Source organism: Semicossyphus pulcher, unplaced genomic scaffold, assembly GCF_022749685.1.
Source record: "Semicossyphus pulcher isolate SPU_LCO1_2020_fin unplaced genomic scaffold, fSemPul1.0.p SCAF_12, whole genome shotgun sequence".
Taxonomy (NCBI): Eukaryota; Metazoa; Chordata; class Actinopteri; order Labriformes; family Labridae; genus Semicossyphus; species Semicossyphus pulcher.
The window spans coordinates 30170704-30196697 of record NW_027211626.1 but is presented as its reverse complement, the minus strand read 5'-3'; the positions used below and the strand labels follow the sequence as shown (position 1 = coordinate 30196697).

At 40.5% G+C, this 25994-nt stretch overlaps 1 protein-coding gene across 1 annotated transcript; it reads right to left on the bottom strand.

The window, feature by feature from the left end:
• Positions 1 to 503: 503 nt before the first annotated feature.
• LOC138589047 (protein NLRC3-like) lies at positions 504 to 16752 on the bottom strand. The gene is made up of 12 exons (XM_069659325.1): positions 16688 to 16752; positions 15386 to 15498; positions 13977 to 14069; positions 13517 to 13627; positions 13318 to 13419; positions 11117 to 11195; positions 10759 to 10957; positions 8825 to 10622; positions 8556 to 8729; positions 8068 to 8241; positions 3514 to 3560; positions 504 to 3342 (listed from the first exon to the last, which is right to left on the bottom strand). Exons 2-12 carry the CDS (start codon positions 15463 to 15465, stop codon positions 2798 to 2800), a joined length of 3402 nt encoding a protein of 1133 aa, XP_069515426.1. The 5' UTR covers positions 15466 to 15498; positions 16688 to 16752; the 3' UTR covers positions 504 to 2797.
• Positions 16753 to 25994: the final 9242 nt, after the last annotated feature.

Sequence of the window (25994 nt, the reverse complement as noted above, 5' to 3'; positions counted from 1 at the left end):
TCTAACCTCCACCTCTGGACTCAGGATGTGAAATCCGGTCTCTGTTGTAAAGTCTGAAATTTAATATGTCCAAAATCCACTACGACCTCTGGTTTCTGATTGACCTGTGACCTCTGACTGCTGTGTTTCACATAAATGTCTTGCATAAAAGAAAATAGTTCAGTAACAATTAAGAGTCTTGAACAATTGGGACCTGACTCTGAATCAGAATGATGACAAGTCACACAGAGGTCAGAGGTCAAGGTTGTGTGTGTGTGTGTGTGTGTGTGTGTGTGCGTGTGTGTGTGTGTGTGTATTCTTAGCAGCAGCTGTGATGAGATTAAATTGAACCTGAGGAGAACCAAATCCTTTAAATGCGACACGCAATACACACGCACTTATTCAAAAGCAGTGTCAAACTGTGAGACAATTAAGGGAGAGGAGAGTCCTAAGATATGAGGTGAGGTCACTTCCTGTTCTGTCATTCTGTGAGGGACCAAGCAAAAAGGCAGACAAAGGTATACTAAAGAGAAAATGTTACTTTAATTCAATTGTAGAATCTCAAAACCTAACAAATGATTAGGGTAAATCTGAGTAAACACAAGACAGGGCCAGAAATCAAAGGAGGTCAACAAAGCAATAAAGAACTAAAGCTGTAACTTAACAAATCAGAACTAAATAGACCTAACTTCAAATAACACATGAGGGGGTTATTAACACAAGGGACAAGTCCAAGACGGACACAAAGGGGAAACTTAAGTGACAACCAAACTACATCTAACAAACAAAGAAATATACCAACATAAATAACCCATGAAAGTAAATTATTTATAAGGAATAAAATGTCTATGGTGACAGAAATACACTTTTGGCAGATCAGAAGACCGAGTCTCCCCTTCTCGAATCCCTCTTGTGGGTACTTGACACTTCCTGTGGGCAATTAAGGTAAGTATAACTAAAAATTAACCATGCGACAGAATGTAAACTAAATTGTGTGCAAGGGCTTGTGGTTCAGTGAGTCGGTCATCTTCGGAAGGTTGGTGGTTCGATCCCCATCCCCCTCAGTCTAGACTCCCTACCTTAGGCAAGACACCTTAGGCGAAATTGCACCCTGGGGCATAGCCATCGGTGTGTGAATGTGATGACTGATTGACAGTTGAGCACTTTATGTAGCATTAGTGTATGAATGTGTGTATGAATGGGTGAATGTGACCTGTAGTGTTAAAGCAGCTTTGAGTGATTGGAAGACTAGAAAAGCGCTATAAGTGCAGTGCAAAAATACTTTCCCTCTTACTGCTGCCTCAAAAAGATTTTAAAAAACAAGCAGCCGTTTTTGATCCCTAAAATGTTAATTTTACACAGTAAAAAAAGAAGATCAAACTAAAATGTTCATTTTACACAGTAAAAAAAGATCAAACTTAGTACACAGTGTGCAAACCAAGCGGCAACCTCTGGTGTTGAAAAATGAAGCCAATGCGGAAGTGCAAAAAACTGCAGTTCCTTGAGTGGCCACTTGAGGCTGGCTCCAGAAAACAAGAAATAACATTACAGCAGGTGGGAAAATGCCCATTTTTACAGCTGAAATAAACATGTTTACAGCCTGGTACAAAAAAGGGTTTTGTTATAAATAGCTAATTTCATTATTCAAGATAACTGTACGGGGGGTGAATTTCACACCCGTTTTAATTATATTAAGCCTTAAATGATAGGGGCCGGATCACTTGATTGACAGGTGGATCCTGCTGGCTGTCTGCTAGACGTCAACACAGACACACAGACACTGAGCTTAACTTCACCTGTTTGTGTTGTTGAAGCCTTTTGGGGATTTTTTCATTCAAAGTTTGGACAAATAATCTCTCTGTGGGATTTATGGAACTTTATGGCCGTGCATGAAGTCTGAGCTCCAGCTTTTCGGTGAGTTAAATGTTAGTGTTACTGTATTGAAATATTTTTAGCACTAAGTAGCAGATATACTGTGCTCCCTTTAGCTGCTTGTTAGCCTGTGCAATGTTTATCAAACATTTATTTAATCGTCGGCCAGTAAATAGGAGTCAGGAATTTAAGAGATTACAGCGGAATGCAGTGATGAGAAGATCAGTTATTTTACGTTTCCGGTTACGTGTCGGCTCACCGCTCTCTCACCGGGCGAGCGAGCAGCGAGTCCGCTACCTCTTTAGTCTGATAACTAAACACCTGCAGTCAGTCACCGACAGAATCTCCTCCTGGCAAAGTCAAACCAGCTCATTCATGATTTATACAGTCTATGGATAATAACTGTTAGCTACGCTGAGGAGCATATAGCCTAGCTTCATAGCCGTAGCAGGCTGATTCATGCAGCCCGCCCATAGTACTCAGCCATAGGCTTTAGCTCGTTCACGCTCCGCCTCCTTGCCTGCCTCTGGATTAGCCGGCTCTGGCATTTCCAATATGGCGACCCCCAGCGGCAGGGCAATTCGGGCTTCAAAACGCTGCTTCAGAAACCAATGGGTGACGTCACTGAGACTACGTCCATTATTTCGTCCAGTCTGTGGTGCAAACCTATGCTGCATGCATCTGTAGGATTTTCATTCTCTTTAAATTTGAATGAGTCCATGGTGTTTCCTCTGGCGCCTGCTTCGGAGAGACTCAGGTCCGACTCCACATTCTCAGCACATTATCTTAACACATGCATTCATCTCAGCATCCTTTGCTCTTCTCTTCCTTCAGCTACTGATCATGCAGCTCACTCAGCCTCCTCCTCCTCCTCTATTATAGTTAACACACTTTGGTGTTTCTGGTCAGCAGTGATAAAGTTTTTTCTGACAGAAGATCCTCTCTTCTACAGAGAACACAGATACGCTGAAGATCCAAACCTGTTCGACCAGAAACCCAACCCAAACCCAGGATAAAGAGGTTCAGTGAATGTGTTTTTGGAGGTGTGGAGGTTTATCAGTGTGTCAGAGGAGACTTCATAGAAGGACAGAGTGCCAGCAGGACTGTCCAGATACACTGCTACTCTGTTAGAGACAGGGGAGGAGGAGGTAATGTAATTTGCTTTGTTATTGTGCCAGACACAGTAACCATCTTCAGAGCACTCCAGACTCCAGGACTGATCATTCCTTCCAAACCTGCGGTCATATCTGTCTCCTCTTCGGCTGATTCCTCTGTAGCTCAATGATATATAAACCAGCCCACTCCACTCGACCTCCCAGTAACAGCGACCAGTTAGTACAGTTCTACACAGCAGCTGAGGCCACTTGTCAAATCTGTCTGGATGACCCGGATAAGACTGATCCTCCTTCACATATGACCCCCTTCTGTTTCCGTCAGTTAGTTGGATGTTTCTGTTCACTGTGTTTGTGTCGAAGGCGAGTTCACAGGAATCTGATGGAGAGAATTATAGATATACAAGATATAATAGAGCTGCAGTTATCAATCATCAACTGTTCATCGAGTGACACACTCATGACATCAGAGACATGAATGATGTCACAATTTGAAAATGTTGAATGTGTTCTGCTTTGTTTTCATGAATCAAATTTAAAACACACTTACACTTCCTCAGACCTGGTCTCAACCAGTGGACTCCTCCAGGCTCCAACCTGAAAGGAGTATGGGGGTCAGACCAGCACATCCTCTCTCAGCGTCAAACAGATATTTCATACAGAGGTTTGTGATTTCTTCAAATGAACTCACATGTTCACGTTAAACTGATTATTAATCAGCTGACATTATTTTAGTTCAGTGGATTATTTTGTAATTTCGTAGATGACTACTACTTATTCTTTTCATTATCCATTGGTACTGGAACTCTATTCCATGTGTAGCGTTTCCAATTCAGAAATGCAGAAAGCTCTGAACAGTGACCAACAGGGGCAAATGCAGTGCAACGGCCCAGAAAAATGTCCATAAGAATAAACAATCTCCAAATACAGAAACATTATAGAATTAAAAAGACATATGAAAGTCCAAAACTGCAAAAGCGCTGCAAATAAAAGGCATTAACAGTCAACCAGTGCAAAAACATTAACGATGCAAATTCAAAGACTCACAAACCCAGAAGAAAATTGCAAAAGAAGCATGCCACACATCCAGTCATCCAAAACATACGTGCTACAAGCCTGTAGGTCTGCGCTAATTGGAACTGGATTTGTTGAACATATTTTATGTAAAATAATTTACCAAGGAGATTTTCATGCCCCCCAAAGGAGACAGCCCCTAGATCAACAGAGATCAGTTTGATGGCAAAAAATACACTAGCAAGCTGGTTTTCTTGCTGAAACTGGTTCCTACAACCCATCCCTATCATGTGTTGTCCTGGTTGGACACTTAATTTCTTGGCTAATGTAATATTAACGTTACTCCCTGTTGCGAAATTCATCATCATCCCCCTACTGAGTCCCCGCCTGCCCTTGGCCCAACAACTTCAAACTAGTCTCAGCGGTCCGAAGCCCATTTGCTGGTGAGAGGCGTAGACACCAACACTCCCCAGATGCTCACAGTTCTGATAGAGAGTGAGGACAGCTATTAGTACCGCCACTAATAATGTAAAAAAGCATCTTTGAGTGGTCGGTAAAAAAGCAGCTTTGAGTGGTCGCAAAGACTATAAAAGTGCTATATAAGTACAGTCCATTTACCATTTACCATTTGCCACCTGCACTAAGCTAACTAAGCTAACTAGCTGACAGCAGCTACCAGCAGTGGCTGGTCACTCCCTCTTCCATCAAAGAAAAAACGGTTAAACTTCCCCCCTACAGTCCTAGAGCACATCTGTTGTGATTAGTGGATGTGATTTGTTTCACATTGTTTATATAACTGCTGTCAATGCATTTGTTGTGCTGTTGTGTGTTAAAAAAAAACAACGAGCCCCCTGTTTGCAAGGCAGGGGTCTGTGACTGTCGCCTTTGTCAAGAAGACACATTTCCTTGCTCCTCCTGGAGGATCCTTGGGCATTCACAGGCCAGACAAAATACATAATCCCTCCAGCAAGTTATGCGTCTTCCCATGGGTCTCCTACCAGCTAGACTTGACCGGAATACCTCCGAAGGGATGCGTCGGTGAGACAGCCTAATCATCAGTTAAAATCACCTTTGCATGTAAAGTAATGATGCTGGACTCTGAGCTTCCTCCAGATTACTGAGCTATTTAACCTGCTGAGGAAACTCAGCTCAGCCACTTCCACATCCAGCCACTCCATCGCTTGAGGCTATATACACTCCTAAACAAGAGGGAGCAATCCACCATTTTCCAGCAGACAAACAAGGCTTCAGAGTGGCTGCCTTTCATCCAGACTGCTTCACACTAGGCTGCACACCAGTACCTGGAGGTCACAGTTGATGCTAATCTCTATTTACAGATTCTACATAGTAGAATAGTCTACATAGTAGAATCTGTAGGCAGGGACATGGATTTCCGGGAAGTAATATTTACCAATCATGTATCAGCAGGCTGCGGCGTATGGAAGAAAAACAGTCTGTGAGGAGAGCAAAAGCAGGCGGAACGTAATCCGCCATAATGACATCCTGGCTCCCATCAGCGTGATCTGACGACGATTTAGTTTCTTATTAATCTCTATAAACAGACATCTGCATGTAAGTTCAGCTAACAATCGTTTGTAGATCTAAAATTTAACTTGAGATTAATTCCCATGACGCTGACATGAAAGCCGTTCAGCATACAGATTTCACGACTTCCTGGAATGCATCAGATCAATCGGACCTCCGTTCAACAAACGAGCATTTTAACAGTTTTCCTCTCCTCTTGAGGAAAGACCTGACAAAGCTTGAGTTTTTACTTCTTACAAATCTGCATCATGATGTTGAAATTTCGGCAAAGGTAAGACCTGTTAATAACAAGTAAATCACAAGACAACGTTTGCTCTTTCTGTAACAATGCAGCACGGGAAGTCATTTACCTTACCGCCCGGCATGTTTACCGGTGTCCACATGTCGGCATGTGGCTATGTCGTCTCAGACTACAGCCGACGGGATCCGAGATTGCAGTTGATGTAGACCCACAACCTCTGCAAAAAGCAGTGATGCAATTCTGTGGTTTCTCAAACTGACACTCTGCTGTTTTATTTTGTTGCAAGTCATCCTTGACCACAGGGTTTTTTTGTGAATAGCTTTGATCAGCCCACTAAAGCATAGAACTACAAAAACAAAGTTGTCTGCTTCTTCAAAGCTCTATAGCAGCACTGATTATTTGGTGCTAATAATGAATGTTTCACACCCCAGCGATGCTGAGTACCAAATAAATTAAACAATAAATAAATGAGGTGTATATTGAAACCCTGCTGAAGGTCACACACTTTTTACAAGTAAGCCTCTAGCAGCAATGTGCATCTGTAGCTGCAACAGACGACAAGTTCCCTGTTATGCCTACAGAGAAAAATCAGGCCACTTGGTGAGCTGTAGATGAAGACTGAGGACTCAGTACTGACAAAAAGGGAGAAAAGGCAGTTCAAGGACATCTGCACACCAGCCAACGGTAAGAGACACCTCTGCAGCTTTGCAGCTATTGACAAAGACAGATTACCGTTTGCTGAAAACAATCAAACAACCTTAGAAGAAGCACCGGTGGGACACATCAGACCCCTACAGTACTGACCCAGATTGCTGGGACAAAAGAACATACCAGGTGTGCACTTACTGGGCCAAGATGGGATCTGAATTCTGCCAGAGGCTATTGTGACTGGAAAGCGGCCAAGTAGCCACATAGGATGGTTCCACAATTACCTCTCAGATAGATGGCAGTGTGTAAAGGCAGGTAATGCCCAATCTCCATTTTTATCGTTAACAAAAGGTGTCCCTCAAGGTTCAGTTCTAGGGCCTATCCTTTTTACAATCTACATTAATGATATTGTCCAGGCCCTAATTACTTGTACGGTTCATTTATATGCTGATGATACCGTTTTATATTGTTGGGCAGATTCAATACAACTGGTCATTGATAAGCTGCAATTTCCATTCAATATTCTACAGGAGGCATTCATTGGCCTGAAACTCACGTTAAATGCAGAAAAAACAAAATATATGGTATTTACAAAATCTAGGAGAATCGATTACAGTATATTTCACATCAGCACCTTATCAGGCACAGCGATCGAAAGAGTCCCACACTACAAATATCTTGGCATCTGGATTGCTGAGAAACTCACTTATAAATTTCATGTTAATAATCTGACTAAACAATTGCAGATGAAACTCAGCTTTCTCTACAGAAACAAATCTTGCTTCCCAATGTTTAATAGGAAAAGAATTGTTGAATCTGTTTTACTCCCTGTTCTTGATTATGGAGATGTAATTTATAGACATGCAGCTGTTACATCCCTTAAGCCCCTCGATGCAGTTTACCACTCAGCTCTTAGGTTTATCACTGGCGATACCTACAGTACCCATCACTGTATTCTGTACAATAAAGTTTGCTGGCCGTCTCTCTCTATGAGACGAGACCAACATTGGTATTTGATTATCTACAAAGCCCTCCTTAACAAATCATCAACCTACCTTACATCTTTATTGCACTTAAGGACAGGAGCTTATCAGACCAGGTCTCAGGACTGGATAACACTTCATGTTCCTTGTGTCAATTCTGAACTAGGAAAGACTGCTTTTAGGTTCTGTGCTCCTGACTCATGGAATAACTTGCAATGCACTTTACATTTAGAGTCCCTGATAACTTTGGGAGATTTTAAAAACACGCTTAGACATTTTAATGTTCTTACATGTACATGTTTTAACTAGGAATTATCTTAATCTGTTGTAGAATTCTTATTGGCTGTTTATTTTATTATCTTTTTTTCTTGTTTTGTTTCTATTGTATTTCTGCTTTGCTGCCTAATGTAATCACGGCATCATTGAAAATGAGGGCCACCCCTCAATGTATTCCCGAGAAATAAATAAAGGTTGAATGAATGAATGAATGAATATGCCTATTGTCTTACACTGAGGAGTTGTCTTCACTGATAAGGAAGGCGCTCCATTTACTGTTTGTCTCTGTCCATTAAGAGGGGCGGGGTGGGGGGGTGAAATGAGATATATTGATGTGAGTTCTATCTGAAATATCGTGCATCAATTAGTCCAAGTCTTTTTTATCAGGTCTCCATACCTGAGAGTGTCCAGTCTCCAGTCTGGATTCTCCAGGCCAGCAGACAGCAGCTTCATTCCTGAGTCTCCTGGATGATTGAAGCTCAGGTCCAGCTTTTTCAGATGGGAAGGGTTCAAATGCAGAGCTGAGGTAAGAGAAGCACAGCCTTCCTCTGTGATCAGACAGCCTGACAGCCTGTAAATATACATAACATCAGCTGAGTGTACCATGAGGGCTTGAAGGTTAGTGCAAGACAACAATTCCATCAGGGGTTACATTAATATTATTATTAATGTCTTTCAAGTCACAACCAGCTTCCAATAATGTCCATCAATCATATAACAACATTACTGATACCTCTCTGATTCTATTAAAACTTGACAAAATGGAAAACATAACCTGGTTGAAATAACATATGAAGAGACAAATTCATGCATGTGACCAGTTTATACATTCATATAAATCAGGATTTAAGTTGTCATCAGTTGAAAAAGTCTATGAATCCTGACCTGATAGTTTCCAGTGTGCAGTGCGGACTCTTCAGGCCAGCAGACAGTAGCTTCACTCCTGAATCCCGCAGATTGTTATTACTGAGGTCCAGATCTCGAAGACTAGAGGACTGGCAACTCAGAACTGAAGACAGAGCTTCACAGCTTCGCTCTGAGAGGTTACAGCCACTCAGCCTGAAGAGAAAATTACAGAAATTATTTATTGGTCTTACCTCTTTAAAAGATTGCAGTGTATTTATTATTATTTATCTTACTATCTCTGTGCTTACACAGCTTTGCTTGAGACTTTGACCACTGGCAGCAGCCTCTGAAGTGCATCCTCTGAAGCAGAGTATTTCTTCAGGTCAAACACGTCCAGGTCTTTTTCTGATGACAGTAAGATGAAGACCAGAGCTGACCACTGAGCAGGAGAGAGTTCATCCGTAGAGAGTCTTCCTGATCTCAGGGACTGCTGGATCTCCTCCACAAGAGAACGATCATTCAGTTCATTCAGACAGTGGAACATATTGATGCTTTTCTCAGAAGACAGAATGTCACCGATCTTCTTCTTGATGTACTGGACTGTTTCCTGATTTGTTTGTGAACTACTTCCTGTCGAGGTCAGCAGGCCTTGCAGGAGAGTCTGGTTGGTCGGCAGTGAAAGGCCAAGGAGGAAGCGGAGGAACAAGTCCAGGTGTCCATTCGGACTCTGTAACGCCTTATCCACAGCACTCTGGTAGAACTGTGTCTTTGCAGCTTTCATTTCAGACTTCATGAATGTTGTTCGTTCTGCTGAAAGCAGATCTACACCAGAGTTACAAAACATCAGATGGACATGAAGAGCAGCCAGAAACTCCTGCACACTCAGATGGATGAAGCAAAACACCTTATGCTGGTACAGTCCTCTCTCCTCTTTAAAGATCTGTGTGAACACCCCTGAGGTCATCGAGGCTGCTCTGATATCGATGCCACACTCTGTCAGGTCTGATTCATAGAAAATTAGGTTTTCTTTCTGCAGCTGCTCAAAAGCCAGTTTTCCCAGGGACACAATCATCTTTGTGTTTCTCTTATTCCAGTGTGAATCCATGTTAGCTCCTCCATTAAACTTTAAGTTCTTCCGTTTGGTCTGCACCACCAGGAAGTGGATGTACATCTCAGTCAGGGTCTTGGGCAGATCTCCTCCCTCTCTGGTTTCAAACACATCCTCCAGAACTGTAGCAGTGATCCAGCAGAAGACTGGGATGTGGCACATTATATTGAGGCTTGGTGATGCCTTTATTTGGGAGATTGTTCTGCTGGCCTGTTTCTTATCGCTGAATCTCTTCCTGAAGTACTCCTCCTTCTGTGGGTCAGTGAACCCTCTGACCTCTGTCACCGTGTCAACAAACTCTGGAGGGATCAGATTGGCTGCTGCGGGCCGTGTGGTTATCCAGAGGCGAGCATCAGGAAGGAGTTTACCCCGGATAAGGTTTGTCAGCAACACATGAACTGAGGTGGACTCTGTAATATCAGTAAGGATCTCATCGTTGTGGAAGTCCAGAGGAAGCCGACATTCATCCAGACCGTCAAAGATGAACACAACCTGGAAGTCTTCAAACCTCCTGATTCCTGCTTCTTTAGTTTCACTAAAAAAGTGATGAACGAGTTCCACCAAGCTGAACTTTTTGTTTTTCAGCACATTCAGCTCTCTGAAGGTGAATGGAAATGCGAACTGTATGTCCTGGTTGGCTTTGTCTTCAGCCCAGTCCAGAGTGAACTTCTGTGTTAAGACTGTTTTACCAATGCCAGCTACTCCCCTTGTCATCACTATTCGGATTGGTTCATCTCTTCCAGGGGAGGGTCTAAAGATGTCTTGTTGTCTTATTGTTCTTTCTGGTTTGCATGGTTTCCTTGATGCTGTTTCAATCTGTCTGACCTCATGTTCCTCATTGATCTTTCCAGTCCCTCCCTCTGTGATGTAGAGCTCTGTGTAGATCTGGTTCAGAAAGGTTGTGTTTCCTGCTCTAGCAATCCCCTCAAAAACACGCTGGAACTTATCTTTCAGGTTAGATTTAAGTTTATGTTGTACACAAACTTGAACAGGATATACTGAATGAAGAAACAACGAGAAAACATTTTAAAATTAAATTTTCTTATTACATGAGTATATGACCATATAATTTGTGAGATGTAAGTGAAGCCACAATTCATCCAGCATATTAAATGTAAATAGAAATTCTCTTACTGCATTGCAAACAGTCAGCCAGCTCCTCCTGCTTCATTCTCCTCAGGTAGTCCACTGTGATCTTCAGGAAGGCTGCTCTGCTGCTTCTTCTCTCCTCATCCTCCATCTGACTCTCTAAGCCTGAGTAGTCTGAACTCAGAACCTTTTGGATCTTTTTCAACTCTTCCTTCACAAAAGTAACAATGTTTTCCTCCAGCAGCTGAAATATATAGAATATAAATGACACAATTAAACTAAACTCATGGAATCAACAGATCCATGTTAGAAGGACTGACCATCTACTGTTTAAATAATAGTGCAAAATAGGGAAAACTTTGAGCAGAAAAAACGTAAAAGTAGTTGTTGCTCATGTACAAACCATAAATATGTTGTCCAGGTGTGTTTGATACTGCTGGGCAGAGGGACCACTGGGAGCCTCTGCACTCTGCTGGCCATTGCTGTGGAGTAATCATGAAGAATTAACTCATATTATGTCTGTCAACACAGTAAAACACAAGGTAAACATCAATAAAGTATTATTTCAATGTGAACAATTAATCAATCCCTGTAGTGGGAAAGCTTTACTCATCTTGGTAATCCCTCTGAGAATTAACAGCTCAGTCTGTAAGTAAAGTATTTTTAGCTTCTGGTCTCGTGTTTAACTTCACCAGTTTGGTTGGAATGGTTGTACTGGGCAATTCCAAGATTATCAGGTGGGTAAGAATGAGGCAACAAGGAAAAAGCAATCAAATGCAGAGAATAAGGCAAAAGGGAAAAGTGAAGATACATCATCTTACAAGCAAAGGTACAAACAAAAGGAACAGAGATTTTTGTTGTGTACTGGTTTTAGTTTGTAGTCTGAGCAGTTTGGTCGGCTGGCAAATTCAACCAGGAATTGGCTGTACGCAGGAAAACAATTTGTGTGGAGAACAAGAAGCATAGCCCATCAGTGTAATGCAATGCTATAACCTAGAGGCTAGAGGCTGACATGGATATAGCATTTTATTAATGTCTGTAAACATCTTCATATAAGTGCAACTAGACATCATCTCTCTTTCTCAAGTAAAGCATGATATATTGCATTAAGATTGGTTTCCTGTTTACTTTTTGTGTAAGCCCACATGTAACAGTATGAACTAACCACAATAATGGAGTTAAATAAAGGTCAAAAAGATTTTGAGCTTGCAAATAATGTTCATAAATAATTTCACAGCCAACAGTTGTATTTCACGTTTTGTGTGCATGTAAATTTGCATGCAAGTATCTAAATTTGAAAAAATCTGTCCTCACACATTAGAGTTTGTGAATTTGTAAATACGTTTTGAAGGTGTAGAAATATTGTGTGCTCACAGAAAAGATTTGCAAATGCGTAAAAAGTTTTTGTAGCAGTAGAAACTGTTTGTGTATGTGGAGAATTTGTGCCACAATATTTTCAACTTCAAGATTTCATAAAGTCCGGGTTACAGCCACACACATTTCCTATGTGCATGTGTGACCCTGAAGTTACAAGCTACGAGCTGCGAGTTACAAGCACAAATTTTGACCCTTTTTTTCACTCCTCAGCTAACCAGCCAATCAGATCGCCCCCATCAGAGAAAGCTAAACTGTCCAACAGTAAAATAAATTCCATGTTATGTAAAACATAGAGGCAAGAGAAACAGGCTCAGGGAATCCAGGCTGGAGACTAGCTGACCCAGGGGAGGGAGTCAGCAGGCTACCTTGAGCACGGTTAGTGTAACGCCATCCCTCATGTAATGCTGGTAAACCCTATAACCCTGGATTGTCTAACTATAAACTTGATATACTTAATTAAATTAAAGGTATACTGTATATATGGCTGGCCAAGTATATTTGGCGACTTTTAATTTGTCCAAGATCATCATCCATGACCGATTAACAAATGGACATTTTCCCCTCGCGCTCTGCCTCCCGTACCTGTCATGAGCAGGGTCTACACACATGATCGACAGAGAAACACACACACACATACAGAGACAGAAGATTTCTTGTACGTCTGTCCTATATAATCCATTCATTGAAGTGCAACGTCTTCTGTTAAATATTGACCTTCATATTCTGGTAGTGTCCTTCAGTACTACATTACTGGCTCACCGCCTGATGTGAAAACGGAATCACCAGTAAAAAAAATCAAAACGTGAGTTGTTTTGTTTGGGCAACTTTGTAAAACATACAGCTCATGGCACTACAATTTCTCAACCATACAACTACCTGTGTGCATTCCATGCACTGTATCAGATCAGCTGTGTACATAAAAATCGGACTTTTTTGGAGTGGCTTGGCTGCCTTTTAACGCAGACCCCATCCACACGATTACATACCATACCATTCATGTTGCCCTATCCAAGAAAGGGCCATGCTGACCACCATCTTCTGTAGGTAATATACTATTAATTGGTACCTCATACAAGTATCCCTTTAATATATTATTATTGTAGGCTGATTCATAGAGCAGTATTAAACAATATAATTTCTCTCTATGATGGCCGGCTTTCCACGACAGATAGAAACACTTTGTTCAATCAAGATCTTTTCTCACGCTTTTTGTCAGTTACAGCTTACATCTGATCAGCAGAGGGAGGTCCTCCTTTAATGTCCTTCGACTGGTCGGTCTTGGAGGACAGACAACTGGGTCCAGAGGAGACTGGTCTCTGCTGCTGGAACCTGAAAACAAAAAGAGCTCAGTTAAATTTGCATGTTGGATAGAAACTAATGGAAAACATGTTACTACAACTGAAATTATTTAGTTTTAAATTATTACCTTTTACCAGCAGATTTTTCAAATGTAAGAGGATACGTCATTGACCAGTTACTCATCATGCACACATAATTGCGTTCAGTTTCAGGAGAGTCTGGGCTCTGCTGCTGGAACCTGAATCAAAATCAGCTCAAGTAAATATTAGTGCTGTCAAAATAATGCGTTAATGGGTTAATGGGACAGCAAGGTCAACAGATTGAAGTAGTTTGTGAATAAACACTTATAAATGGTGTAAAATTAAGAAAAAAACAGCTACAATCAGGGTAACGCAGAACGAGTAAGTTTACCTAAAATACAATGCTTCTCACAAAATGAATAATATATGCGATTCATGTCGGTTAACTAATCACTAGTTTTTTAATCGCTTGACAGCACTAATGATATCCATGTTGAATAGCAACTGATAGAAAATATGTTCAATCTTTAAACACAGACAAGAACATTTTCGCTTATTAATACTTACCTTTTATCAGCAAATGTAAGAGGATACGTCATAGACCAGTTCAAGGACACACAACTGGGTTCAGGATCAGGACAGTCTGTTCTCTGAAGGATCCTGTAAGAAAGAAATTCATTAGAGTTCACAGAATAACTCTAACTGAATGAAAATATTTATTGTAAATATTTATAATTTACAATTAATACAGAGCTGAACAATAAAAAATGTTTTGAATTACTGAAATCATAGACCTTGGATGGAACAAATCAAGAAAAAAGACACTAGTCATGGTTAAGGGCAGATGTATTGTTCTGTTTATTTCTGTTTATTATGCTCTTTCTGCATGTACAGTTTAGTACAGTTTTTATGTATTGCCTTGCAAGAGATGATGTACTGTATAACCTCACAGTCAAACAGGCATGCACAGAAAAATCTTGAAATAAGGTTCAGGTTCGGTTCCGGTTTATTAATGGTCACTATGGTCCAGGTCAGGTCCCTTCCTTTAACTGCATGGTTTGTCATGATGTATAGATCCTGAGTGGATTAGCCCTGACAACTATGGAAACACGAGTGCCGTTTGTATAACCTTTGTGAAGATTAGGGTGATTCAGGATCAGATTACAAAAGTAATGAATGAAATGAATTGTGCAGCACCAGCAGACAGTTGTAGACAGTGAATCAGAGAAAAGATGGACACCTTATTCACTAATGCTGCTAATGGTCACGTAACCCTGAGTGTTTCTGTTCAGACCATGCCACAACAGCAGCACAATTACTGTAAAAAATAACATAGCATATGCATCTGAAACATTATAAAACATGATATATAGTACCATTTTAAATTAAATCCGTTTTTTGTTTGCACTCTTTTCTTTTAATAATAAATAAGTGTTAGTGTTCCTCATGTTCTGAGTCAGAACTTCATTAAAATTAGATAGTTGTCCATTTGTTTGGGAAAAATAAATGAAAAGCATGTTTATTTGGTAACCCCCACTCATACCTAGAATGTACAAAAGGAACCAAAAACTGAAAGCTAAAATATGTCCTGAGAGGGGAAATAGGATGAGTTACGAAACAACATTTATTGATAGAAAAAATTTCAACACAGAATTCTGTATAATTAATGTGAAATCAGCAACACCTAACCACATGTTTGACCACACAATCAGCTGACAGTCCAGGCCAGAAAAGTAGAATTAGGAAGTGTTCAGACAGGAGAGCAACATGAGGAAGGAAACTGACTGATTAATTGATGCACATGCTTCTTATATTTGTCATTGTGAATCTCCTCCTAAAGCTGATCTGAGATCACAGTGTACGGCTGTTTTTAGACTGACCACTTCTTACTTCTTATTATGACTTATGTCTTTATTTTGAATAAAAGTCAAAACCCTTTGTGTCACGAACAAGAGGTGGACAGATGTTGATCTCACCTCTGAGTTTCAGGTTCCCCCCCAAACAAGGTGGTTTTAGAGGTGTGGGCCGCCTCCTCTCTGTCCTCACTCTGATCCATGGCAGAGCTCCCACCTTCACACAAACATGACACCTGCTGGAAGAGCTTATGTATTAATATTTAGCACCTCCGTCTGTCATGTTACCAACACTCTCTATCGGCTCATGTATGTTTCTGTTTATTTTATTTATGAAGAGACGTTCAATATGAATGAAAATATAAGATCTTCATTCATCATGTAAATTTGCCAGATTAACCTCAAAAGGTTCATTTTCATGCATTCTCTGCCAGGTTTATGGCATAATTAAAGACATGAAAAGAAACATATTTAAACATATTAATGCCTGTTATCACAAACAATAGTAAAACAATGACCTAACCACTACTCCAGATCATGATTTCATGATTTTTTTTCCAGTAACAGCAGGTTATAGATTTACAGACGAGGTTGAGCGATGTGATGTTCCTCAGTTCTTTGGTCATAGTGTTCAATTTATGTGCTGCTGGACTGCCCAAATGTGTGTCTTTCTATATGAAATTCATAGATAAGTTTTGATTTGGTTTAATTAATTCATTAAGTGGAAAGGGGGGGGGGACATGGAAAAACATGAAAAGTCTCATATGCAAGAAAAATATTAGCAAATTTGATCATATTTTGAATTTAAAAATCATATTTAGTTAAAGCTTTACAATGATCATATGAATTTGGCTTCTCATCGCATGTGTTTAGAGCCTACTTATAAAGTGTTTGTACTAATTGTAATGTCTTGTCCAGCTGTAGTTTATGTGAAACAGGATCACTGAGGTAACAGCTCTAAGGCATTGATACTTAATTTGCTCCCAATTTTGTCTTAAATTTGAAAATTAAATTAAATTAATTTGTATTTTGAATGTTATTCTGTAAATAAAGGATCAGCATCACATTATAACGCAAAAAGTGCATTATTAGAACTTATCATGTAACAATAAACGTTTCTTGTTATAACAATATACTAGGCTAGGTTATACATAAAAAAATAAATAAACGTGACGAAAATATCGTTAAATAAAATGATAATCATGTCTATCTGACTGACTAAAGTTGTTCTCTGTTTCCAGGTCTTTAACATCCAGCCAGAGCAACCAGAGGCAGCTCGTCCAATAACTTCAATCAATCGTCAAGTGAGCTCGACAGATTAGCACACGGACTCATTTTCTACTGAATCTAAACGAACAAGACAACATAAAAAAAGGGTCACACAGGAATCGAACAGAGAAAAATGTAAAAGTGTCTCTTACATACCTTTAGATGAAGAAAAAGCCGCGACAAACGAGCTAACAAAGTGAAACCAGTTTAAAGAACAGGAAGCGGCCGTCACGTCACGCCTGTTGACGTCAAGGCCTTACTCAAAACAAGAAACATGAAAACAGAACAGAAGAAGCCTATAAGCATGATATGTATCTACTGAATGTCTCAGACAGCTTTCCTGTCACATGATGTGGTGAAGATGAACTAGATACAAGGAAAGACTGAAACTGCATTCAGTGCAAGCATGAAGTTCTGTTCGAAAATAATCCAAACATCTGTTTACATTAGCCCAGTGATTCTCAAACTGTCTTGCCGCCGTGGGGGGGGGTTCGTTTGGAAAATGTAGCAGGCGGAACTACGTTTTGACGTCGGACGACCCGGACTCATTTTCGGGTGGCACAGTACACAAACGCGTTGCCCTCGCATATGTCAATGATTTCTGTGAGAAGCACATCCCATGTAGACTTCCACACTCTAATTGTTCTCTTTTCTTCACTGTATTAAGTTTTAATTCACAATCTACTTTAATCTGATCACTTTGCTTTGCTTCAGTCCCCCAACACACCTCTACCTCTGCTCTCTGCACAGCTGCTTGCCCCGCCCCCCTCTATCTGTCTGTCTCTCTGTCTGCTTTGTTGACTACCCTCATCAGCAGTCTGTTTAATTAAGTCACAGAAGTTAAATATTTTCTCTCGCAATTCAAAACAGCACGTGAGCCGCGTGTGCACGATGGACGTTATTAATGACGTAGCGACCAAAACGATCGATCGATTGCTAACAAATGACATCTGCACCTTTTTAAAAGCTTTATAAACAGCGACAATCAATGCATTTACAGTAGGGACGTACGGAGATACACAATATGAATGTTTAGATTAGATTGCGTAACAGAACTGCATATGATTGTGTGATTGTGACAGAGAGCGTCCGATGTCGGACCCTCTTTTACCCGTTAGAACACTGTGAGGAGTAAACTGGTCCCGCTGTTGTTTATTTGGTTGCCACGACTTGACGTGTGATTGATGTCTTGTGACTGCTGTCACTGTTTCAGTAGATACAGTTTGTTGTTTTTTTTAGCACTGATTGAACTTTATTGTTATTGTTCTGAAAAAGTTATTGCACATTTTATTATATTTCTATTTGAAAAAGTCTGATGGAGCAAATGAAATGGTTGGGGGGTTTTGCACAGCAAATTACTCAGAGAAAAGTGAAAAGAATGGTCACAATCTTGACTTCCTTTCAATAAAAGTTAAACTTCACACGTTTGTGACATTTTTTGGGGGGGGGGGGGCTGGACATTTTTCTGTCTCCAAGGGGGGGCTTGACAGAAAAAGTTTGAGAACCACTGCATTAGCCTATAAGTGTCTGCTTACTCCGTTTATTGACTTCATTCTATATGCCCCATCAGTCATATGAGGGGAAACAAGCACATCAACGGCAAAAACGCCATCACTGTAAATACCGGTACTCTGAGAAAAGTCAGCAGCTAATGACTTTCACCTATAGTTCAGGGGCTGTAAAGATAATGCGGAGACACAGAGGAAACAGGCTTTGAAGGTGCGTTTTAAACAGTCTGTATTGTCATGCCGGATCCTCTACTGAGCTCATGTTGATCGTTCTGTCTTCTCTGCTGGCTAAACCAGTTTGACAGCATTAGTTTCGGGCAAACAGAGACGACAACAGTATGAAATATGGGCGAAAAAGCATGTTCACCATTAGCTCTGTTCTAACAGGAAGTGGTAACAGCTGTTACTTTGATCCACAAGTACATTCTGTATGTTTATTGCTCAATGTTCTAGGACTAATAAACAACAAGAATTTATGTATGTAGAAGAAAACTCTATTAGTCCCATTCTATAGCTGGTTCAGATTACTTTTATTAACTGTGCAGTGGCAACAAGAGCTGACAACAAACCAAATTCTCTCTGACCAGAGTAACTTTATTTTATATTCAGGGTTGCAGGAAGTAACAGACTCACCAGAGGGTGAGACATAAATAGAGACAATGCAACAACTAACACCCAAGATGTGCTTTCTGTGTCAGCCCCAGGGCATGTGACTGACCCAAATCACAACAAGGTACAGATCATCTTTGAAGTGGTCTATACAGAGAAGGGAAGTGGCATTTGTCTCAAAGTCTCATGTTAAATACCTGCATGTAAGGGAGAAAACTACAGGGATTCCTTGGGGAAATGTCACACATTCACTAAACTGTGATAGAAAATACAATCAGAAACATATCTCGATCAAAATAGACCTCAGTAAGAATACAAAACATATTGTCAGAACTTGTACAATAAAAATGTAAACACTCATTAAGCAAAGTGATCAGGGAAGTGTTCTATTGCTATATTTAATTGATTTATTATTAAATTGCATTGTAGCAGCATTGTAATGTTGTAGCTGGTGGAGATGGAGTTTATACCAGCTATTACTAAGTACTTATTATACTGTTTGCTTGTTGAATCAGCCGTACAGCATCACATTTTATAAAGGTATAAAAACATGTATGTCATGTTTCAAAGGCTGCTCAGCTGTGGTTTGTGGTGGCAATTTTCTGATGACGAGACCAATAAAGTTCTTAGGGAAACAAAGTTGTCTTTTGATGTCATTTAATTGAAGAATAATAATAAATGAGTAAAAGCAATTAACAACTCGAGCTGGGTCAGACCAGTACTACACAGCACGCAGCTGTCTAGCTGACTGACACAGAATCAAGGTTCACAGAGTATGTTATACATTACAGAAAGAACTCCCTCTCACAGAGACACAGTAAGGTGTTATTGTTATGACTTTAGCTGAAGCGCCTGACTATCTAGAGTTTACCCCTTGCCCTGGAGCTCTCAGGCCAGACAAGGCCACCAACTATCTCTCTGAGACAGAAGGAGCAACAGTAAATGTATGTGTCTGTTGTTGTTCATGTAACAAGGACATATGTTGTTGTGGTAACAAGAACATATGTTGTTGTTGCTCTCTTTGCCTGTCTCTATCCTGCATCTCCTTCTATCCCATTTTCGGCCCATCCAGTCGAGGCAGATGGCTGTTCAACATGAGTCTGGTTCTGCTCGAGGTTTCTGCCTGTTAAAAGGAAGTTTTTCCTTGCCAATGTGCCGAATTGCTAAGTGCTACTCATGGTGGATTGATGTTGGGCCTCTCTTTAAATAACTTAACAAAGAGTCGGTCTAGACCTGCTCTTTCTGTAAAGTGTCTCGAGATAACCCTGGTTATGATTTGGCGCTATACAAATAAAATTTGATTGATTGATTGATTGATTGATTAAATCATGCACAAGACCCTGGAGAGGAGTAGACAATACATATCCTTAAAATTAACCTTAGCTGATTATCCCATGATTATTGATTCTAGAGTAATAAAGAAATCAAACACCTGATCAAACAGGTTAACATAAAAATTTCCTTCACAACTCCCCACTTTTTATCATTAAATGATAATTACATTCGAGTATGTGACTATATAAGCCTTCAGCAACATCAGAATGTAAACCCTGTTTTACAGTTTAATTACACTCGTCACACAGAAGGGGAGTAAAGGAATCATGGTAAAAATCATTGTTATATCTGCTGTTCTGTGAGAATTGTCAATACTTACCCATGTGTGATATCATGTCTGTGTCATAGTCGGGGAAAGGGCAAAGGTCAGGTGAGCGGGGGTCATTAGGGAGGTCAGAGTCAGTTTGGATCAGTGCTTTGAACATCTGCTGTTTAGTCAAACTCACGCGTTGGTCTGGTTTGTTTTATTGGTCAGGGGTCCGTTTCACAAAGCAGGTTTATTGAAAACTCTGAGTCTGTTAACCCTGAAATGAGGGAAACTCTGAGTTTTCCGTTTCACAAAGGGAGGTAACTCAAACCAGAGAAAAAGGGGTAACTCTAGCCTGTTTCACAAAGGGAGGTAACTTAAGCTCTCGTTCAGTTACCGTAGTAACAGACTCTGTGAACCTAACCTGGTCGCGAGCAGGTTTTCTTCAGGAAACTCAGAGTTTCGCTCCGTCTCCTCCCTCTAGAATATAAAACCCTCATTCGACTTCCTCATTCATTCAGCCCGTCTCACGCGTGTGTTTAAGCGGTTACCGAATTACAAGAAGAAACGTTTCGTCTCTGTGCTGCTCTGACCGCTTTGCAAAAGTCTTTTATAATTATGATAAAAAAATCAAAAGACAAATCTGTGTCAAAGTCATCATTTTTAGATTTTCCACCACCACTGCCGAGAGCACTCAAATAAGACACCTTAAGTTATTGAATTTTTGTATTTATTTAAACTAACACAATTCAGTTTAATCAACATAAATTATAATGTATGTGAAGTCAGCATCATGTTAGGGATAAAGCTAATCCACATTAAAACAGCCACTGAATGATATTTAATTAGTTTAATATTTAAAATATGATTGAAGTGCTTCCATGTATGTTTTTTTCTCTCGCTGCATTGCTCCTAAATTAATATACATTTTAGCTTCCGGTCGTGATTAAGTATTAAATAAATAGACCAGTTTAAACTTGCGCATTAACTCGAGCAGCAGTTTCTTCCCACGCCGCTTCTCTCTCTTTTGCAGCTGCAGCCGTGTTACTTTATTTTTCTAAAAACATGCTCGTATTCGCTGAACTGAGCTGTGTGGTGTTAGGAGGACCTGGAAAGGGCCAGTGAAACGCCTTTGCTTCCATTGCTTCCTCCTGAAATCTTTGAGCACCCAGTCACCAGGCTGGGTGTTGTGTTGAGGACCAGTGGCCTGTTTAGGCAGTGCAGCCTTCACTTGGAGGTGAAGGGACTAAACTAAAATTTTCTGCAAGCATCTGGTGTTTGATACAAAGTGAAATTTTACACATCTTAGACTGGTAAGGGCTTACGTTAAGCAGGTTTGGGTGAGTCGTTGTGTGGCGTTTGTGTGTGTCTGTGTTAGTGTGTGTGGTGTTCTTACTGTCAGGGTTCGTGGGAGGTTGGACTTCACTCTCTGGGGTCCACCACCCGGCAGTCAATCTGAAGAAGGCACTCTCCATGTTTTTGCCCCTCCCTTCTTGTCCTTTGGATGCAGGCAGTCTGCAGCCCAATGTCCACTTTCTCCAAAGTTGAAACACACATCCGGATCATAGCCATGTCCTCGACACCCAAAGCCGCGTCCACATCCTCTGTCTCTCCCAGATGGCCCATGTAACACAGGATATAAGGGTTGGGTTGGTGTGTGTTTTTCTGAATTGTCTTGTTCCTTTTTTCAGCTTTATCTACATGCTTCTGTTCTCCAATCATTAACTGTTTTCCAGTCAGCCTGAAATGGCAAAAACTTTTTTCTTTTAAATTTAGACTTTTTTTCTCCTTTCTTTCCGTCCTTCCGTCCTTTGCATGAACGTATTCTAAACTTATATTTCACGTAACTGGTCAAGTTGGCGGAGACTGAAACTGCCCTGTTGAGGGAAATCCAATTCTACCCGTTTTGATAACTGATCACCACTTCCTGGGTGCTTTGCCTCCATCACTTTAATCATGTCTGATTGGAATTTAGGTTTCGGACGTGGGTCCGGTTCGCGAGACTTCTTGCTCTGAGCCTATCCCTAGCCTTAACTTACCTCCTCTTTGAATAAACAACCTTGGTATCAGTTATCTATGAGTCACCGGACTCCCAACTACTGACTGGAGTCAAGCCAGCCTCCGCTTCGAATAACACAGCCAAGCCAGCCGCTACGTTTTTTTGGAGTGCGCATATATGCTCGGCAGTACGGTAACAGCGTGACAGAACTGATTTCAAAATAAAAGCGACTTTTCATTCTCAAATTGAAATGGAATTTCAAAATAAGAGCCCTCTAAAATGGCTTACATAAAAAAAATTTCCTCTGATTTCAGATTAGGATTAAAACGAAACTACCTGTTATCACACACTCATTTCACTCCAGGGTGATAGTACAACACCCCAGGGTGTAGCTCAGAAACTATCAGGTCATTCTTTCACTTCAGGGTGATAGTACAACACCCCATGGTGTAGCTCAGAAACTATCAGGTCATTCTGATGTGGAATTTCAAAATTAAAGCCCTCTAAAATGGCTTGCATGAACTAATTTCCCCCATGATTTCAGATGAGGATTAAACGGAAACCTTCTGTTATCACACACTAATTTCACTTCAGGGTGATAGTACAACCCCCCAAGGTGTCACCCAGAAAATATCAGGTCATTCTGATGTGGAATTTCAAAATTAAAGCCCTCTAAAATGGCTTACATGAGATAACTCGCTCTTGATTTCAGATTAGGATTAAAAGGAAACCTTCTGTTATCACACACTAATTTCACTTCAGGGTGATAATATAACACCCCAGGGTGTAGCTCAGAAACTATCAGGTCATTCTGATGTGGAATTTCAAAATTAAAGCTCTCTAAAATGGTTTACATGAACTAATTTCCCCCATGATTTCAGATGAGGATTAAAAGGAAATTACCTGTTATCACACACTAATTTGACTTCAGGGTGATAGTACAACAGCCCAGGGTGTAGCTCAGAAACTATCAGGTCATTCTGATGTGGAATTTCAAAATTAAAGCCCTCTAAAATGGGGAATTTCAAAATTCAAAATTAAAGCCCTCTGAAATGGCTTACATGAGATAACTCGCTCTTGATTTCAGATTAGGATTAAAAGGAAACCTTCTGTTATCACACACTTCAGGGTGATAGTACAACACTCCAGAGTGTCACTCAGAAAATATCAGGTCATTCTGATGTGGAATTTCAAAATTAAAGCCCTCTATAATGGCTTACATGAACTAACTTCCCCATGATTTCAGATAAGGATTAAACGGAAACCTTCTGTTATCACACAATAATTTCACTTCAGGGTGATAGTACAACAGCCCAGGGTGTAGCTCAGAAAATATCAGGTCATTCTGATGTGGAATTTCAAAATTAAAGCCCTCTAAAATGGCTTACATGAACTAATTTCCCCCATGATTTCAGATTAGGATTAAAAGGAAATTCCCTGTTCTCTATCGTATCGAGACTATCAATCAATCAATCAATCAATCAAATTTTATTTGTATAGCGCCAAATCATAACCAGAGTTATCTCGGGACACTTTACAGAAAGAGCAGGTCTAGACCGACTCTTTGTTAAGTTATTTAAAGAGAGGCCCAACATGAATCCACCATGAGTAGCTTCCTTTTAACAGGCAGAAACCTCGAGCAGAACCAGACTCATGTTGAACAGCCATCTGCCCCGACTGGATGGGCCGAGAATGGGATAGAAGGAGATGCAGGATAGAGACAGGCAAAGAGAGCAACAACAACATATGTTCTTGTTACCACAACAACATATGTCCTTGTTACATGAACAACAACAGACACATACTTATGGTTACAATGCCAATAATAGTGGTAGACTAGGGTGAAGATTAGCTAAATAAATAAATAAATTAGCGAGAGAAGCAGAGTAATGATAAAGGCTAAGGTAATCGTAATTGTAACAGTTGAAGTCAACAGGTCTACTATTAGCATTAGCAGCAACAATAATGATACTATGGGGAAGGCTGATGTTAGTAGTTGTTGCAGTCGAGCAGGTCCACAGCAGCAGGTGGTCTGCAGCAACGATCCTCAGGAACCTTCAAGACAAGGGAGCACAAGAACTCCTGGGAAGATATGTGGTTAGTAATGTTAATGGGATCAGAAGATACAGAGTTAATGAGCTGCATTAATATGAGAGAGAGAGAGAGAGAGAGAGAGAGAGAGAGAGAGAGAGAAGCTTGGTGTGTCAGATCCCCCCGGCAGTCTAAACCTATAGCAGCATAACTATGGGCTAGTCCAAGCCTGAGCCAGCCCTAGCTATAAGCTTTGTCAAAGAGGAAAGTTTTAAGTCTATTCTTAAAAGAAGAGAGGGTGTCTGCCTCCCGGACCTTGACTGGTAGATTGTTCCAGAGGAGGGGGGCCTGGTAATTGAAGGCTCTACCTCCAACACTACTCTTAGAGACTTTAGGTACCACAAGCAGGCCTGCATCCAGGGAGCGCAATGTTCTAGAGGGGTAATATGGCACTATGAGCTCTTTTAAGATATGATGGTGCCTGACCATTAAGAGCTTTGTAAGTAAGAAGAAGGATTTTAAATTCTATTCTAGATTTTACAGGAAGCCAGTGCAGAGAGGCTAATACAGTTCTTGTCAGCACACGTGCTGCAGCATTTTGTACCAGCTGCAGAGTTTTTAGTGACTTATTAGGGCAGCCTGATAGTAACGAGTTACAATAATCCAACCTGGAAGTAACGAATGCATGGACTAGTTTTTCTGCATCGTTTTGAGACAAGATGTGTCTGATTTTTGCTATGTTGCGAAGATGAAAGAAGGCTGTCCTTGATATTTGTTTTATGTGGGAGATGAAGGACATATCCTGATCAAATAGATCTCCCAGATTCCTAACAGTAGTGCTGGATGCCAGGCTGATGCCATCTAGGGCAGCTATATCATTAGAGAAAGAGTCTCTAAGGTGTTATGGGCCGAGCACAATAACTTCAGTTTTGTCTGAATTAAGTAGCAGAAAGTTTCTAGTCATCCAGATCTTTATGTCCTTAAGGCATGCTTCTAGGTTAGATAGCTGATTGGTTTCGTCTGGCTTCATAGATAAGTATAATTGATTATCATCTGCATAACAATGAAAATTAATGGAGTGTTTCCTCATGGTATTACCCAGAGGAAGCATATATAAGGTAAAAAGAATCGGTCCGAGCACAGAACCTTGTGGAACTCCATGACTAACTTTGGTTTGCATAGAGGACACATCATGAACATTAACAAACTGAGATCGATCTGATAGATAAGATTTAAACCAACTTAGTGCAGATCCTGTAATGCCAATTAAATGTTCTAATCTCTGTAACAGGATGTGATGGTCTATCGTGTCGAAAGCGGCACTAAGATCTAACAGGACGAGTACAGAGAGAAGTCCTCTGTCTGAAGCAGTAAGTAGATCATTTGAAACTCGCACAAGTGCTGTCTCAGTGCTATGGTGGACTCTAAATCCTGACTGAAAGTCCTCAAATAAACTGTTGTTATGAAGAAAGTCACATAATTGATTAGCGACTGCTTTCTCAAGGATCTTTGAGATAAAAGGAAGGTTAGATATAGGTCTATAGTTAGCTAAGGTGCCTGAATCTAGGGTAGGCTTTTTAAGAAGTGGCTTAATTACAGCTAGTTTAAAAGACTGGGGTACATAGCCCGTCGATAAAGACATATTGATCATATCTAGTAAAGAAGTGCTAATTGACAGAAAGACTTCCTTAAGCAGCTTGGTTGGAATCGGGTCTAAAAGACAGGTTGATGGTT

Bases quoted from the DNA above. Each gene is read 5' to 3' on its own strand.
- LOC138589047 (XM_069659325.1), bottom strand. From the start codon at position 15,465: ATGGATCAGAGTGAGGACAGAGAGGAGGCGGCCCACACCTCTAAAACC. The intron at 13,628-13,976 runs GTAAGTATTAAT...ATTTTGATTCAG, and splicing joins CTTACATTTGCTGATAAAAG to GTTCCAGCAGCAGAGCCCAG. The intron at 11,196-13,317 runs GTAAGCTGTAAC...ATTACTCCACAG, and splicing joins CCTCCCTCTGCTGATCAGAT to CAATGGCCAGCAGAGTGCAG.